The sequence below is a fragment of the Condylura cristata genome, unplaced genomic scaffold (genome assembly GCF_000260355.1).
Source record: "Condylura cristata isolate star-nosed mole 26May11 unplaced genomic scaffold, ConCri1.0 scaffold00023, whole genome shotgun sequence".
Classification (NCBI taxonomy): Eukaryota; Metazoa; Chordata; class Mammalia; order Eulipotyphla; family Talpidae; genus Condylura; species Condylura cristata.
In genome coordinates this window covers 5819077-5835081 of record NW_004567124.1, presented here as the reverse complement: position 1 = coordinate 5835081, position 16005 = coordinate 5819077, and the positions used below count along the sequence as shown (strand labels likewise).

The window sequence follows — 16005 nt, the reverse complement described above, 5'->3', positions numbered from 1 at the left end:
ACACAGCAATACGTGAATATATTCAAGGCACTGAAATGGTATCCACTTTCCATGCCACCCTTACAGAGGTCCGCACAGTTTTTCTGTGCTTCCGTGGTACTCAAAGGAGAACTTTCATAATGTCTGGAGTCCTTGCTGTCCTGCAGTGAAGGAGGAGGATATCCTCAAATTCCTTCCATGCAGAACCCAGTTATTGGCACTAACTTAGACTTCCAAATGGAACAGTACAACTACAAAAGGAGAAGTTATGGCATCTACTTCAAACAGCTGAAGGGAACCTCCGAGAAGCTTCTGCCAGCAGTTCGCGCCAAGGGTGACTTTGAAAACCCGGCTGTCGTTTGCCCAGGGACGTGGGCCAGCGAGCAGTGCTGCTTTGCTGCCGCCCCTGGAGCTGTTCCCACTGGAACCTTCACTAGCCAGTTCCAGGCAGCCACTAACTGCCGCCACTACCGTGGCTACTGGTCTCTCATGGAGGGGCCTTCTATTAACCTGACTAACACGAGCTACCACTGCTCAAATTGTTACAGGGCAGGGAAAGAGGGACACCACTGAACCCCCAAACCTGCCTGCTTTAAATAGGTTCTGCCATCTGCCACATCGAGACAAAACATGTCAGACTTTAATGAAAACGGACTTTAATACAGTGAGTATACAATATGAAAGACAATACACTTTCTAAATCAAACACCTGAAGTTACCCATCCCTTTGTGGGCAAAAGTCAGCCCAAAAGGGATTGGCCCAAAGCAAGGCCTGAAAGCTGCCACTAGACTAAAGCACCTTCTGGCCGGGACCCATGGAAAAGGGTCAGAAATGGCCACACAAATGTGAGAGGAAAAGAGCAACATCAAAATCAAGATAAACGCTGCCATAGTGAACCTCCCCATGGGTCTCTCACCCACATCCTTTCAACCAGTCCAGGGCGAAGAAATAAACACGATTTCTTCACATGGCTCCCTTTGCTCCATGTGGCTCCCTCAGGTCTCCTCCTGGCTCTCCATTCTGCCTCCTTCCTCCTCAGATTCTTTCTCTTCTCTTTTCTCTGCTCAGCTCCACCCTCCTTCTGGGTGGGGCAGGGAACCTGGAACTTCCCCTTTTCCTGGGGACCACCCCGTTACAATGCGTCAGGTTCTCCAGGGCACCCTAGGGCACTGCCATGCCCTGCGACCACGCGGTCGCTAACGCTGGGTCTCGAGTGGGGGCGGCTAGGAAGTTCTGCGCCTGCGCGTTGCCAGCTCCCGTGAGCACCCGCGAGAGGGCGGGCTGAGTCCCACTTCGGAGATCTGAGGAGATGGGGAAGGGCAAGCGGGCTGGGGCTGGAAAGGCTGTGACCAAAGGGAGCTTCAGGGTGAGGGGGCAACCCAGCTCCCGAGTTTACAGCTCCTCTCGAGGTGGCAGACGGGCCTGAGGGTGCGCCCCTCCGGGAGTTCCCTACTGAGAAGGGGCGCTCAGCCGGCCGCCCCAAGAAGACCCCAGAAGACGGGGCTACTGCTCCCAAGCTCTGGTCTCATGACGGGTAGGAGCAACCCCTGCGTGGTCTTAAGTTCTCCCACAGGCCTAAACAGAAAATAGAAATAAGATTGATGGAAAATAGTGTTTAAAAAAAAAAAGTGACCATTTCTGAAGTACATGGAACAAATACGGGTAGGTCCCTTCTCCGTGCCCCCGTCTTGTGTCCTCCCCCACGGGACTGCTGTGACCAAGGCAGGGCCCTCCCCGCATTTTCTCTGTATTTTCTTATAAATTAGGTCTTTACACACATAGGCGGGTTAGTTTGCTTTTCTACCTGAGTGGAGGTATCATAGGCGGTATTGCTTAGCAACGTGCTTTTTTCATTTTATAACGTAGGTCTTTCTGGAAGTCTTTGGGTCAGTGCACCCAGCCTGGTCTCCTTCAGTTTAATGCCTTCACAGTTCTCCATGTGCAGCTGTTCCCTAGCAGCCAACCAGGCCCTGTGGATGGACATTTTTCACCCCAATGTTGTTTTGCTCCTGAATGCTGCAGTGAATATGCCTGCACGTGCAGTTCCACACCCGCGTATCTGTCTGCTCCTAAAGAGGATTACTTAGTCGATTTTGATTTTGAGGGATGTTCCTTAACGGGGACCACATTCTTTATAACTGAAGCATATCAAACATCAGCGTTTAACCAACTCAACCAATTAGAGAATGAAAATGGAAAAGTAGGCTCAGAACATAGGGGCCAGTGAAAGATCTGCCGTGGTTGTGAAAATGCTTGGCTCCTGCTGGGATTTGGGTCGCAGGAGGAAGGTATATTTATACTAGTTAATCCCTGAAGTAACTATCACTGGCCCAGAGGTTAGTGTATTTCTGCTCACAAATAATCTTATGAACCCTCTGAATGAGAAAGGTCCCTATTAACTTGTTTTCACCCCATCCTGTAGGTGAAGAAACTGATGCTGAATTGTGCACTTAAGTGACTGGCATGCCTGGGGCCTGAAGTCAATTTTTGGATGTTTTTCTACCATACCAGCTACTCCCCCCTTTCTGTCTCTGTCCCCTCCTCTTCCCCCTTTCTACAACAAATCCACACCATACATTGCCTTTCTCAGGACCATCCCCAAAGCCAACACTGTGGGAATATGCAATGAGATTAGGGGTATTTAGGATTTACCTGCAACTGAGGTTGTTCCAGTGTGGAAATTTATAGTTTCTTAGCGCTCAGAAGATAGGACCTGAATTTCTTCCTACCCAGTCCCTTGATACCCATGGCCAGAAAATTACTTAAATTTGGAGAATAAATGATTGAGGGAAAATAGAATGCATAAATGAATACGTCATGGAGACACAAACATGTAATTTGTAAAGGTGCTTTATCATTAGATTCCATTGCTTTTTCATTGTGTTTATGTGTTTTTAATAATTTCTTCCTCTCTTTTATCCCTTTAGTGTGATCATCCTACAGGTATAGTTTTGAGTCCTGTTGTAGTTTACTTGAGAATGTAGGGACAAAGAGACAGTTTCTCCTATGTCTTTGGGTTCTTGAACTGATCAAGCAATCAAATCAACATCAGAGGGATTGGTAGGAGGAAAGAACAAATTTAGTTACATTTATATGAAGAACCAATAGCCATAGGCTTTAAAGTCAGTGGGGACAAAATGAGGGTATTCATTCTGAGCTAAGAAGTGAGGTGGGGGTCTCCCTGGTGGCCTAGGGGTTAAATCTCAGCACTATCACCCCCGTAGCCTGATTTCAATCGCTGGCCAGGGAAGTGACCCATATGGCTCAGCAGACCTTTCCTATCTCACTCCCCTGCTCCCCACAGCAGTGTATTTCAGTAGATCGCCTGTTCTGCTCCCTACTCTGTCTCTGGTGAATCATCTCAAACCCTCCCCCACCCATCTCTGGCTTACACCCCAGTTCTACAAAATAAATAAATGTTAAAAAAAAAAAAAAAAAGAACTAGGACTTAGGGTGACTCACATGATGAAGACCAGATGCTCTGTAGGTTAGATGTTCCTCTGCCATGTAGATAGGTTTCCTTGACAGAAAAGGCTTATTTTTGGTAAAAATCCTAATTCTGGATAATCCAACAAGTTTTCATTCTTCTGGGGAAGTAAGGGAGTAAGCTTGCAGGGCCTCAGTTGATATGTGAAATAATCCACATGCCAAAGTGACACAGCTTGGGAAGACCTGTTCATATGGGGATGCCTGTCTTACAATATCATAATTGTTTCTGTTAGTATACTATATGGTAGTGATTTCTAGGAAGGCCTCCTGTTGTCCTGGTGGGACTTAGGATATATTTGCCCCAAAATATGGCACAACTCTCATGTGAGAGATGCCTTCCCTATACCTGGGAGAAAAGGTAGCTCCAATTCCAGAGGATACTGAAAGATTACAAACAGGCATTTGCTTAGGTTTCCCCAGATTACTTCCACTACATCATTCTCTAATCTGTTATATTTCTATACAACTGCCCACTCATCATGAAATTCACCACAAAAATACTCAGGCTTCCTTATTTTTTCTGGTCATTTCCTTCTGAAGGCTCTGTGACATATAAAACAATATTTATGTTTTTTGTCCTGTTAATCTTTTTCAGTGTACTTTTTTTTTTTTAAGATTTGTTTTATTTATATAAGAACTGGGTTATATACCAGAGGTGCAGAGGCAGGTGAGAGGATTCACCAGAGTCAGAGTGGGGAGCAGAACAGGTGGATCTACTAAAGTACACAGCTGAGGGGAGCAGTGGGCAAGACAGAAGAGGTCTGCTGGGCTGCTTGCCTGCCCAAGTGGGTCAGCCCCCTAACCAGGACTCATGCCATTGTGGCTGGCAATGGTGCTGAGACTTTAACCCCTGCACCACCAGGGAGGCCCTCAGTTTACTTTTTAGATCCAGTCAGGAACCCTAAGAGACTCCAGGAAAACTTCTCTTCTAGTTCCCACTTCTTGGTATTCACATGCAGTGTGGTATGTCCTCCACCTCCTCCTTAACTTGTGTTAGAGCTAGTGACTCACTTCTAATGACTAGAATTCAGCTAAATGAGGGGAGGTCACCTCCAAGGTCAGGCTACCAAAGGACTTCATACCTTCCAGGTTGCTTGCTGGCTCTTAGGGAAGCCAGCTGCCAGGTTGTGAGCTTCCTGTTTGAAGTGCCCACAATTGAGGAATTCATGTCTCCTTCAAGAGCCACAGGATCTGTGGCTGCCAACAGCCTGTGAGTGAACTTGGAAGAGAATCCTCTCTCATTCAACCTTCCAGATGACTGTATAGCCCCAGCCCCACACCTAGATGGTAGCTTCCCTAGAGGCCCTGAGCCAGAGGCCACCCAGCTAGGCTGTGCCAGATTCCTGCCCCATAGAAACTATGAAAAAACAGTCCTGTTGTTTAAGTTCCTAAGTTGAGGCAAATTTGTTATTGTAGAAATAGGTGGTTAATACATATTTTATAGTCTACATTATCCTATTGCTGGATTCTAGGCTGTGTTTAACTTTCCATTAATACAAGATTCAGTGAATATCTTTTTCTGTCCAATAAACCTTTTCTGAATTTTATGAATTTAGGGTCATTTCCTGAGGGTCATACCAACAGGGAGATAATTGAGTCCAAGATTCAAAACATGTAGTTTTTCATAAAGATCCCCAAATTGCTATCTTCCAAGGGAGGGAGTGGCCAAGTTGGACCATTGTGAGTGTCCACAACCATAGTTGGTACCTTTCTCAGTCTCCTGATCATCTATGTCTCCAGTAGTGACCAGAGAATGATATTTTCAATGCTTACTTCACAAAATTATTGTCTGATTTGAAATCCAAATCATGTGAATGAAGGAAAAGTCCCTGGTGTCTATACAGTCTCTGTACAGCTGGGAGAGGTTTTTTGTTTTTTTGTTTTTTTTTCTTTTTTCTGAGACTCCCAACAGTTTTCAGAGCTCAGTATCTCACATCCCCTCCCCATTTTATAGGAAAAGAAGCTCAGTGATGAACAGGGACTTACTCAAGGTCACATGGTAAGCCATGGCAGGGCAGATGACCAGGCCTTTTGCCTCCAGTGCAGCGTTCTCTCTGACTCATACAGGCTCCCAGCTTGCCTGAACCAAATATCTAGGCGAAACAGCAGGTCTCTCCTTCAACCCCAAAGACTCCTACACTTCAAGAAAACCTGGCCCCAAATCCTCTCTTCCTTTGCTGACCTGGCCATCTAACAAACCACACTCATCTCTACTCACTGAGGTTAATAAATCACTCTGTTGGGTGCCTAACACCTACATCTTGTAGCAGGCGGGTCTCACAGCTCCAGCCTCCTCTCTCTTCAGGACCCTCCTCTTAAGCCATGAACACCATCCGGGTTGTTTGTATCCCCCTGTCACTATGGCCAAGAAAACAGGAAGTGTCTGAGTCATTCTTTATCCCCTGGGCTTTGGCCATCTGGACCTGGAATCAGCTCTGGAGTCAGGGAGGGACAAGAAGGCTCTTGTGGAGGCTCCAAGATGATTCTTGTGGCGTCTACTCTTTCAGCGCTGCCTTCCAGCCGTTGACACCCCAAATAGCCAGGGATCCAGGAGCTTCCTCTAGTTCTCCCTGGGATAAAAGAAAGTACTGCCTAAGACTTGGAATTCTAGACTTGTGGTTCTGCTCTTCACTGGCTGTGGGCTGGTGTGATGGATCTCAAACTTGACCATATATTGGATAACCCAGATAGCTTTGAAAAAATACTAACTGGACTCCACCCCTAGTGATTTGGACATAATTTTTTTTTAAAGATTTATTTATTTTATTTATTTGTGCATACAGAACTGGGGTACAGGCCAGAGGCTCAGGGACGGCAAGAGGCTTCACCAGAGACAGAATGGGGAACAGAACAGGCAGATGGACGAAGCACACTGCTGAGGGGAGCAGCGGGCGGGTCAGGAGAGGTCTGCCACGCCATGTGGTCACCTCCGGGGCAGGCGGGAATCGAACTCATGCGGAATTGGCTTAAGCTTCTTAGTGCTGTGCTTTAACCCGCTGCGCCACCAGGGAGGGCCAATTTAGACATAATTTTTAAAAGCTCCCAAGGTGATCCCAAAGTGCATCCAGTGAATGACTCGGCTAGTAATTCATCTCCCTAATCTCAGTCCTTTGCCTACCAGATGTGGCTAATGATGCTATTTGCCACAGCTGCTAAGAGACAACTGAGAACTTGGGTGTTGCAAATGTAAGCACTAGTACCACAAATGTTCCTGTGTCCACCAGTGGGAAGGCTTGCACTGGAGTGGGGTAACCTGAGGGTTCCCTTCATCTTTAAACCCAGATCAAAAGACATTGTAGTCATCTTTGCATGTGGGTGAGTCTGCCCCTGGTGGTTGTCCTCCAAAATGCCCAGTTCTGAGCAGAGGAAATGCAATGTGAAGAGTAGTGAGTGTCACCCCAGGCCCAACTCCAGGAGAGCTCTTGATCCTGTAGGGAATAAAGCCAGGAACACAATGACTCAAAATATAAGGTTGAACAATCATAGATTCCAAGAGAAGAAGACAAAATTGTCAAAAGAAATATGTTCTGGCAACAGGGTCAGACAAAAGGGTCAAAAGAAGGCTTCCTGTAGGAAATGACACAGAAGCATCCATCCAATAGTTTCCAGTAGGTTGAGGTAACCCCTGATGGAGGGAACTGAAGGAATGTAGAACATAAAGGTAGGAAGGTAAGTACAATCAATTTCCTAGAGTCATTTGGCGGTTTGAGTTGTGAATGGAGGAGGTAGGCAGAGGCTAGTGTTACAGTGATCTACAAATGCCTTATCTCATGGATCTGATTTTCATCTCTGTTGTTTCAGTTGACCCTTGCTTATCTTGTCACCTTGTATGTCTGGTTATCTTTGATCATAGGATGACCACTTGTTTGAAATACTACTAGCCTTAATACTTAAGGCTTAAAGTGGCATAGTCTTCCTGCAGTTAGGACTTTAGTAAGCTTCTGCCAGGCATTGAGGGATACTAGGATCCAGGATTAGTCCCATTCAAGGCTTAAGACTTTCAGCTTACCCAGGTAATTCACATACAGAATCTTTGAGAGTCAGTGTGCTTCTCTTCCCCTTTACTGTTAGAGTGCAGCCCTTTGGGTACACAACCCTAGGCGATTACCCTCAATTCTGTTCCTTCACCCCACCCCCATCCTCCACTGCTTTCAGAGGTTCTGCTCAGTGTCTCAGCTGCCTCTCCCAGTCAGACAATGCCCAAGGCTGAAATGCTTTCCTTTGCTCAGATCACTGGCCAGGCGATTTCTTCATATCTTTTTAGCTCCTTGATGCTTTTAATATTATTTAAAATATCTTTGTCAGTATTTTAAAGTTGGCTTTAATAGGGAGGTTGGTCTGAGTAATCTAAATCTGCCTTTACTAAAAATAGAGGTTCTGTTGTCCACCAGTAGGAATTATAGAGTACCAAATATGCACCAAGTATATTTTATCACAAAAATTTTAATGTCAGAAATGTCAAGTAGCCCCCATTCTTAGAATCCATTCCATATACTTCCCAGTTTTCCTGGTGCAGCTTCCTTTCAGTTTGATAACAGGATTAGACTTTGCATTTTTGTTCAAATTTATTGTGCTAGTAGAATATTCACCCCTAAGATGTACACATCCTTACTCCCAGAATCTGTGAATATATTACCGTCTGCGACAAAAGGGACTTTGCAGAGCCTCCCTGATGGCGTAGGTCTCAGCACTGTCACTGAGCACTATCACTACCACCGCTGTGGCCTGAGTTCAGTCTTGGCCAGAGAGATGACCTACATGTCACAACAGACCTCTCCTTTTTTCACCTGCTGCTGCCCTCAACAGTGTCTTTTAGTAGATACGCCTGTTCTGCTCCCCACTTTGTCTCTGGTGAATCCTCTCACCCCCCACACCTATGACTAACACTCCAGTTCTGCTATGTATAAATAAATAAATAAATCTTTTTTAAAAAAGGGACTTAGCAAATTGATCAAGTTAAGACCCTTCAGACGGACATTATTCTGAATTATCCAGGTGGGTTCAGTGTATCACGGGTTCATACCAGGGAGAGAATGGAATAGGAGAGGCAAGAGAGAGAGTTAGAAAAGGAACCGTTACCATCCCCTGAGCCTCCAGTAGGAATGCAGCCTTAGCTTTAATGCAAATGTGGTTTATCCCCACTGGTTAGATAATAATTTGTGTTGGCTTTAGCCACTGAGCTTTTGGTAATTTGTTACAGCAGCATTAGGAAACAAGTATACTACAAAATATAATTTTTTATTTAACCCTGAGACTTCTGAATTTGATGTTTCCTAAGATAGGTAAATACTCATTTGTATTTTGAATACTTTTGAATGACTGTAACAGTGAGCCATCTACAAGTGGGAGCTCAAGTTTGTCTCTGCAGTTGTGTTCACTCAACACATTACACCAAAGACATGGAGTTATATTCCTCACAATTCCTTGGTCTTTGTGGTTTAAGTGGGTGCTGATGTGTGATGGTTTGGTTTTTTTCTAATTACACATCTTTACATTCTACCCGTGACAGTTCTAGATTCTTGAGTGGTGGTGTCTGAAGCTGTGGGGCTTATAATTGATATTGAGGTGCCTGAGGACCAGTGTAGAGGCAGTCTGTTGGCCACCTTATGAGACAGGTCTCTCCCCCACCTTCAAACACTCCCAGCACACTGAGCTGAGGAACATCGTGGTCTGTCCTCTCGAAGTACTCACGTGTAGTTGGAACTTCAGACTGTAGTCATGAGTGGGTCCAGTGCAAACCAGGAGAGCTCGCTGTGCAGAGCATCTCCCAGCAGAGAAAGGGGATGGGGAGGAGGTGTGATTAGGAAGACTTGGAACATGTGGGCTGGGAAGCCATAGAGTATTTGCTGGGACAGCATGCAGACCGCTTGAAACTGGGCCTGGCTGGTCTGGGAAATACAGGGGAAGGGGGGGACCTGGACTCAGCTTGGGGGAGGGGTAGAGGGGCGGGGGGAGGTCAGTCTAGATCCTGGTCCTTCCATCTGCTTGCACTTAGGCTGGCTCAGTTCTAGTCCTATCTTGGTCTTGTGACCTCAGTTTCTTCATCTGAGTTGTGTCATTATACTAGAATCTTTCTCTCTGCAGGGACACAAGAGGTAGCTGGGAAGCAGAAAAGAGAGCCTGTATCTGGACTGCTGACCTCAGAAGGTAAGCAGGTCTCCAGCACACAGCCAGTAGGAGTCTGAGCCCATCCACCTAGGACAGGCAACAAGAATCGTCCCAGGTTCCAATTTGGTTAAAATACAAAAACATGTTCATAAATCTGAAAGTCTAGAACATAACTGTTTTACATATTAAGACAAAGTATTTTGTTGTGTGGTTTTCAAACATACTCTGAATTTTCTAGTCTTCAAACACACACTGCCATTGGCAGGTCACACTCAGATGGTTGGATTTGGCTCCTGAGTAAGGCTGCCAAATCAGAATCCCTAGTTCAATTTCAATTTCAGATGAGTTACTGATACTTCAGTGATTTAGCAATTTGCCAAGGATTGCCTGAGACATGCTTTTATCTAACTCCAGAGGAGAGGGACTAGTGGCCTGCAGAGGGCGCCCTCCTCCTATAGGTCTCATATTCCCCCTCCCCGGTGTGGTGGTGATCTTGGATGGGTTTAGATCAGGCCCAAAAGGAAGGCGCTCACCCAGTCAGAGGTTTTTAATTTGCCAGACCCACTACTTTCCTTCTTATATAAAACATTGTGCCTTTCCTTTTATTGTTTTGAAGTGAAATTCACACTTGTGGAATTCATCCAGTCCACAGACACAATTTAAAAAATATACTGCCTTAGTTGCAATATAAAGGAAATTTTTAAAAAAAGCGATTGAGACTAAAATAAAATATATCTTAGTCTATAAATGTGTGAGCATCATGACACTAAGAAGCCTTTGTAATGTTTAATTACCCTGGGTTTTAGCCATAAATAAAAGCACTGAGTTATAACAGGTAAAAGGCAAGTGGATATAGTATTCTGGTGAGTTAACTATCTGACACGATTTTCTGAAAAAGGAATATTTCTTGATAAAATCCTTTTTTTTACTTTTATTTGTGCATACAGAGCTGGGGTACAGGCCAGAGGCTCAGGGGTGGTGAGAGGCTTCACCAGAGACAAAGTGGGGAGAACAGGCAGATCGAAGGAGTACACTGCTGAGGGGAGCAGCAGGCGGGTCAGGAGAGGTCTGCCTCTCCATGTGGTCCCCTCCGGGGCAGGCGGGAATCGAACTCATGCAGAAGTGGCTTTAGCTTCTCAGTGCTGTGCTTTAACCCGCTGCGCCACCAGGGAGGGCCTTCTTGATAAAATTCTAACGAAAATTAAGTATGTGTCTTCCTTTGAGTCACGTCGTTGTTGCAGTCCTAGAAAATTCAGTGTACCTTCTTTTTTTTGTTTTTAATTTTATAATAGTTTATTTTTACATATTTTTGTGCACTTTTCCATCTCAGTTGCATTCCTCTAGGGTTTCCCATCACAGTGTATCTTCTTAAAGTTGCACAACAAAAGACTTAGTTTTTATGTAAAACAGCACAGAGAAACACCGGACCCATGATCATGTTTTGATTTAGTCAATTTTCAGAGAGTTAAAATGATGTCACTTATCATCTAATTTCACATGGCTGTATTTTAGAGCACTTAGAATACATTTTTAGTCTGATCCTTCCCAAACTAAACGAAACAGAGTTAGGTGTGTGCCATGCAGTATCTGCTTTCTAAGGTTCAGGAGGCCACACAGGGAAACAGAATGCCCAGCTTCTGGCCTTCCCTCTGCACCGCAGCACTGGTCCTCCCCACCCCCGACTCCTTCATCCCAACTTGACCAGGGCTTGTGCACCTGGCGTCTGCTTCAAAGGTGGAGCCTGGAAGTTGCTGGGTTGGAAGGAAAGGGTAGTGAGACAAGAATGGCTCGGGGTCTATGTTCTCTCCCTCCAGCGGAAGGGATACTCCTGATAGGGACTCTGTCCAGAGCAGACAGTGTGATAGCTGCATGTCAGAGTGTGGTGGACAGAGAGATGTGGGGCCCAGGCCTGTTTTCCAGGAAGAACTTCCTGCCCCTGCTGTTAGATACCTACAGGAGATAGGTGTGCTGTCAGATCCTGGGGGGTGGCCCCAGTTGCTCAGAGCTGCTTTCCTGAGGCTGTGCCCTTCTCCAGGTGCCCTGTATCCATTGGCTTACTGAGGCAGGAAAATAAAGGTCCATCCATTTCAGCCCACTCAGGACAGTGGGCTGCTGGACACCTCTACGTTAGCGCTCCCTGTGGGATTAGCTGAGCTGTCGCTGGACCTGCACCACAGCTCAGCTTTAGCAGGCACAGCGGGGCTGTTATATCAGACCTCAGGATAATGCTAGCTGGTGTTGCATAGGACACACACACTCCTGCTTCTGTCCCCTCCCTCTGGCAGTTGTTGATCCAAGAGCCTCCTTATTTAAACATCCTGCACCTCAAATTTCATCTTATGTCTTCTGAGAACCCACCCTGTGACACTTGGCAGTGGGCACTGTGGTGAATTTTGTGGCCCAAGTCCTAGAAAGAGGAGCACAAGAAAGGCGAAACCACTCCTGCTAGGAGCATCTAGGAGGGCCCTGATGTTGCAGAGAAACAGGGTCAGTGGGTATGTATAGATATGTGGAAAGTGGTTTATTATAGGAACTCAATCCTGGTTCACTCAATTATGGAGGTTGAGAAATCCCACCCTCTGCTGTCTGTGTAAGCTGATGGGCCGGGAGAGTAAGTGCCATAGGTTCCAACCAAATTAGAAGACCTGAGAACCAGGGGAGCCAATGGCGTGAGTCCCAGTCTGAGTCCAAATGCCAGAGTACCAGGCCCACTGATGTCCAAGGATAGGAGAAATGGATGTCCCAGCTCAAACAGGGAGAGCAAACAGCCTTCCTCCAATGGGTTGGATAATGCCCACCTGCATTGGTGTGGGCAGCTGGTTGCACTCTGCCAATTCAAAGGCTAGTCTCTTCTGGAAATACCCTGGTAAACAAACACACCTTGAAACAATGTTTTACCAGCTAGCAGGCTGTCCTTTAGTCCTGGTCAAGTTGACATACGAAAGCTACTACCATAGGCCCCCTAGAGGAGGTGGCAGCTTGGAGTCACTCTCATTTCAGTGTGGTCCCTCCCTCATCAGAGCCAGGATAGTATGATGAATCTTTCAGGATAGTATGATGAATCTCTGACCATTTCTGCCACTGCTAGGATGCTTTTAAAGAATTTGTGTGCTTAGATCCATAATCTCCCTTTTTGTAACAATTGCAAAAATGCCATTATTGTATTTGTAAGTGCCAGATGCACTCAAAGGGGAAGGGACATGGCAAAATCAAGGGGCAGTGGGGGTCACTCAGTTCTGCTTTCCCAAAGGGCTGGGACTGAAGGCCTTTTGGTCCTAGTTTCCAACTCTGCAAAATGGGGTAATCATACCATACAAGGATGTAGTGAGGATTAAATTCATTAATTCATACACTCAAATCTTATTGAGCACCTACTCAGTGCAGGCACAGCTTTGGGCACATGGGCAAAGACGGCATGTTTTTGAAGAGTCCTAGTAGCATATCCGATGTCCAATCTGTGCTTGGGCAGTCGTCGGGGAGTTGCCAACTTTAGGTTGACATTTAAGGCCTTCGTAGTGAGGCCATGTCCTTCCCCAGTCTCCATGCCTTCACCATCCCTCTTCTTCCTGCCACCTGGATGACAGCCTCCTTCCCTCAAGCCTAGGAGCAGTTGTCTCCCCCAGAAAAAATCTGGGGAAGCAGCAGTGTCCTCTCAGAGGACCGCTCCCCATTGCTGGGAGGACATAGCTATTTCTAACTAAACTCAGGCACATCTTCATGATGGTAAAGGTAGTATCTCTATTATCAGGTCCATCCAAGGATTCAGTTCATCCACTTATGTCTCCTGGGACATATAAAGCAATTAAAAAATATTTCTTGATTGTCCCCTCTGTGCTGGTTCCACTTCTTCCAGGCAGCTTCCCCTGCCTACGGCCGGCCTGAGTCCTCTGGGCAACTCTAATCAGGTCTGCTCCTCTTTTGCTTCCTTACCCCATCCCACTGGGTATCCATATCTTGTCTCCATTCCTGCTCCATTCATGTCTCCAAGGCCTGGAGGGCTGTTAGGGAAAATTGTCTGAAAGGCGACTATTACAATTGAGTCCCAGACATTTTAGACTTGACCCTTGCTACCCCTGCACTGGAGAAAGTGGAGGTCAACACAGAGGTTTCTGCTTTGGAGTTCTGTTTTTCAATTCTTAAATTCTTCCCCTTTTCTCCCTTCTACTTCAACTCAAATTTCTTAACCCCTCTCTCTTGAATCTTCAGTCCCAATCCCATTCTACTGTCTTCAGTCATCTAAATTCAGAGGCCCTCACCATTTCTCCATCCTAAAAAGTTCTCCCAGATGTCTGATAAGTGAGTATTTGATGGTAGCTGATGAGCAGTGTGCACAAAGACTGACTTAAATCCTGAGTTTTGCACTGTCTATGTGACTATGAGGCATTCTGAGTCTCTTTCCTTGCAGGTTAAATGAGGAAGGGTATGCTCATTGTCTTGGGGGCCCTAGGAGGAGCTGTTGCAGCTCTGTGACACAGTTGCATGGGAGCACAGAGAGCCACCTGAACTGGAGTCAGGCATAGGGTGGCCAGGACAAGGTGTGGCTCTCGGAGGGGAGGGGTCCTTTGGTTACAATGGGGGTCCTTGTTTGTCATGGGAGAGGAGACTTCTTGATTCTCGTCTAAAGGATGGAAAACTCCTGTTCATTAGCTATTTTTTCCTATGAGATGTGCTTTGGGAAACTGAGCAGGCAGTTCTCATTACACAGGCAGTCACAATGGGTAGGACCCACAGCCTGGAATACAGGGTGGAAGACAGGTCTGAGCTCTAAGAGACCCAGTGTCACCGCTCTGACCTCCCCCCTGCCCCTGGGAGCAAGGGCTGCAGTTTTTGCATGTTCATGGGTCTTCTGCTGTCCAGCTAAGCACTTGACCTGTAGCAGACACTCCCAGTTACAGATAAAGGGGCTTCCTGGATGCACACATGATGCTTATATGTTGACGACCTCCTGGGGCTTTGCCTCCGCGGCTTCCTTCAGCCCAGATGGTAGAAAACCAGTCCAGCAGAATGCATTGCTGAGTGTGTGCAGGCTCTCTGTGGCTGCCCAGAGCAAGGCGTTGCTGACTTCAGGGAGGAAGAATGCAGGCTGTCTGAGAGCATGGTGATGATGGACAGAAGGGAAAAGGCTGCATTTTTCCCTAGCAGAGAGATGCCAGGCATGAGGGATGTGTGTGTGTGTGTGTGTGTGTGTGTGTGTGTGTGTGTGTGTGTGTGTGTGAAGCAGGAACTCAAGAAAATGACATTTCAGTGGCTGAGTTCCAAGTAAACTCCCAAGAAATTTTTAAGAAATTAAGAGATACTTGGGGTCTTGCTTCCTAATGCGGCTCCATTGGCTGACTGGCTCTCAGCGCAGAGACACACAGCAGGCTGTGCCCCTGGTGTGTTAGCAGAGCTTCTGTTTGGAGTGTCCCGGCCAGGCACCCTGCTCTTTGTCTAGAGGCCTCCCAAGACTCCTTCTCATTCATACATGCTTATGTCATCCTAAATGCCCGGTCTCCATCTTGAGGTTTAAGTTAACTGCTGGGCACATCCCAAGAGCAGGAAAGATAGAGGGCACTGAAGGTGTGCCCTTCCGGTAAGGGCAGACAGAGCCGTGCCTATGCCAGTGCTCAGATCCAGGAGGCCAGAGCACAGTCATGTGGTCCTAGCCAGTTGCAAAGCACCCTGGGAAAGGTGCCTGGCTAAAACACTGGGTTGCTGTAATTAAAGGAGGAAGGGGAGATTGGATATTGGAAAACATTAGCAGTTTTATCTACAAAGTGGATGTGGAAAGTGGATTGGAAGGCATGAGTGTGGAGGCAAGGAATCCAGGTAACAGGTCATTATAATAATCCAACTGAGAAATGGTGGCCTGGACTTGGAGGTGGGAGCCAGGATGGGACAAGGGGAAAGATTCAAGAAGTATTTTTGGAAGTAGAACCAACAGAATTCTAGATTAGTTAAATATTGAGAGTAAAGGAGAAGGTGGGATCAGGAACAACATTTATGTATCTGGTGCAAAAATTTATTCAGCAAACATTTATCAAGTTGATCCCCTGTGGTAGGTACCGTGCCTTGGTACCATGCCTGGAGACTTGTGGCCTCACAGGGACAGTGGGCGGGGAAGAGTAACCCCCAGGAAACAAGGGAAGAACTGTTAGGCAATTGGAAGCCAGTTAAGACTGACAATGGATGGAAAAGATTTCAGGGGAAGCAGAGTGTACCTTTGTGTGTGGGGCTTTGGTAGGGCTGAGTGCTCCTAACAAGGGAGGCAGCCATTTTAGGCAAGCAAGCAGGAGGGTCTAGGACTTGGATAGCTCAAATTATCAGGAGAAACCTTTTAGTGATGACAATAGTTGTTGTGGTGCAGCAAAAACCGCCCTGGCTTGGGAGCCAAATGGACCTGAATTCTGCCTCTGTGCTCATGCATTGTTGGAAATTGTAAGTTGGAT

The 16005-nt window shown here is 46.4% G+C and overlaps 1 protein-coding gene across 1 annotated transcript in view; it reads right to left on the bottom strand.

The window, feature by feature from the left end:
• Positions 1 to 1141: 1141 nt before the first annotated feature.
• The window catches only part of LOC105853979 (collagen alpha-1(XVIII) chain-like), an 82703-nt gene continuing 67839 nt past the window's right edge, over positions 1142 to 16005 (bottom strand). Inside the window, exon 4 of the mRNA XM_012728521.1 lies at positions 1142 to 1281. Coding sequence (XP_012583975.1) covers positions 1142 to 1281 — 140 coding nt within the window. The remainder of the gene's footprint in view (positions 1282 to 16005) is intronic.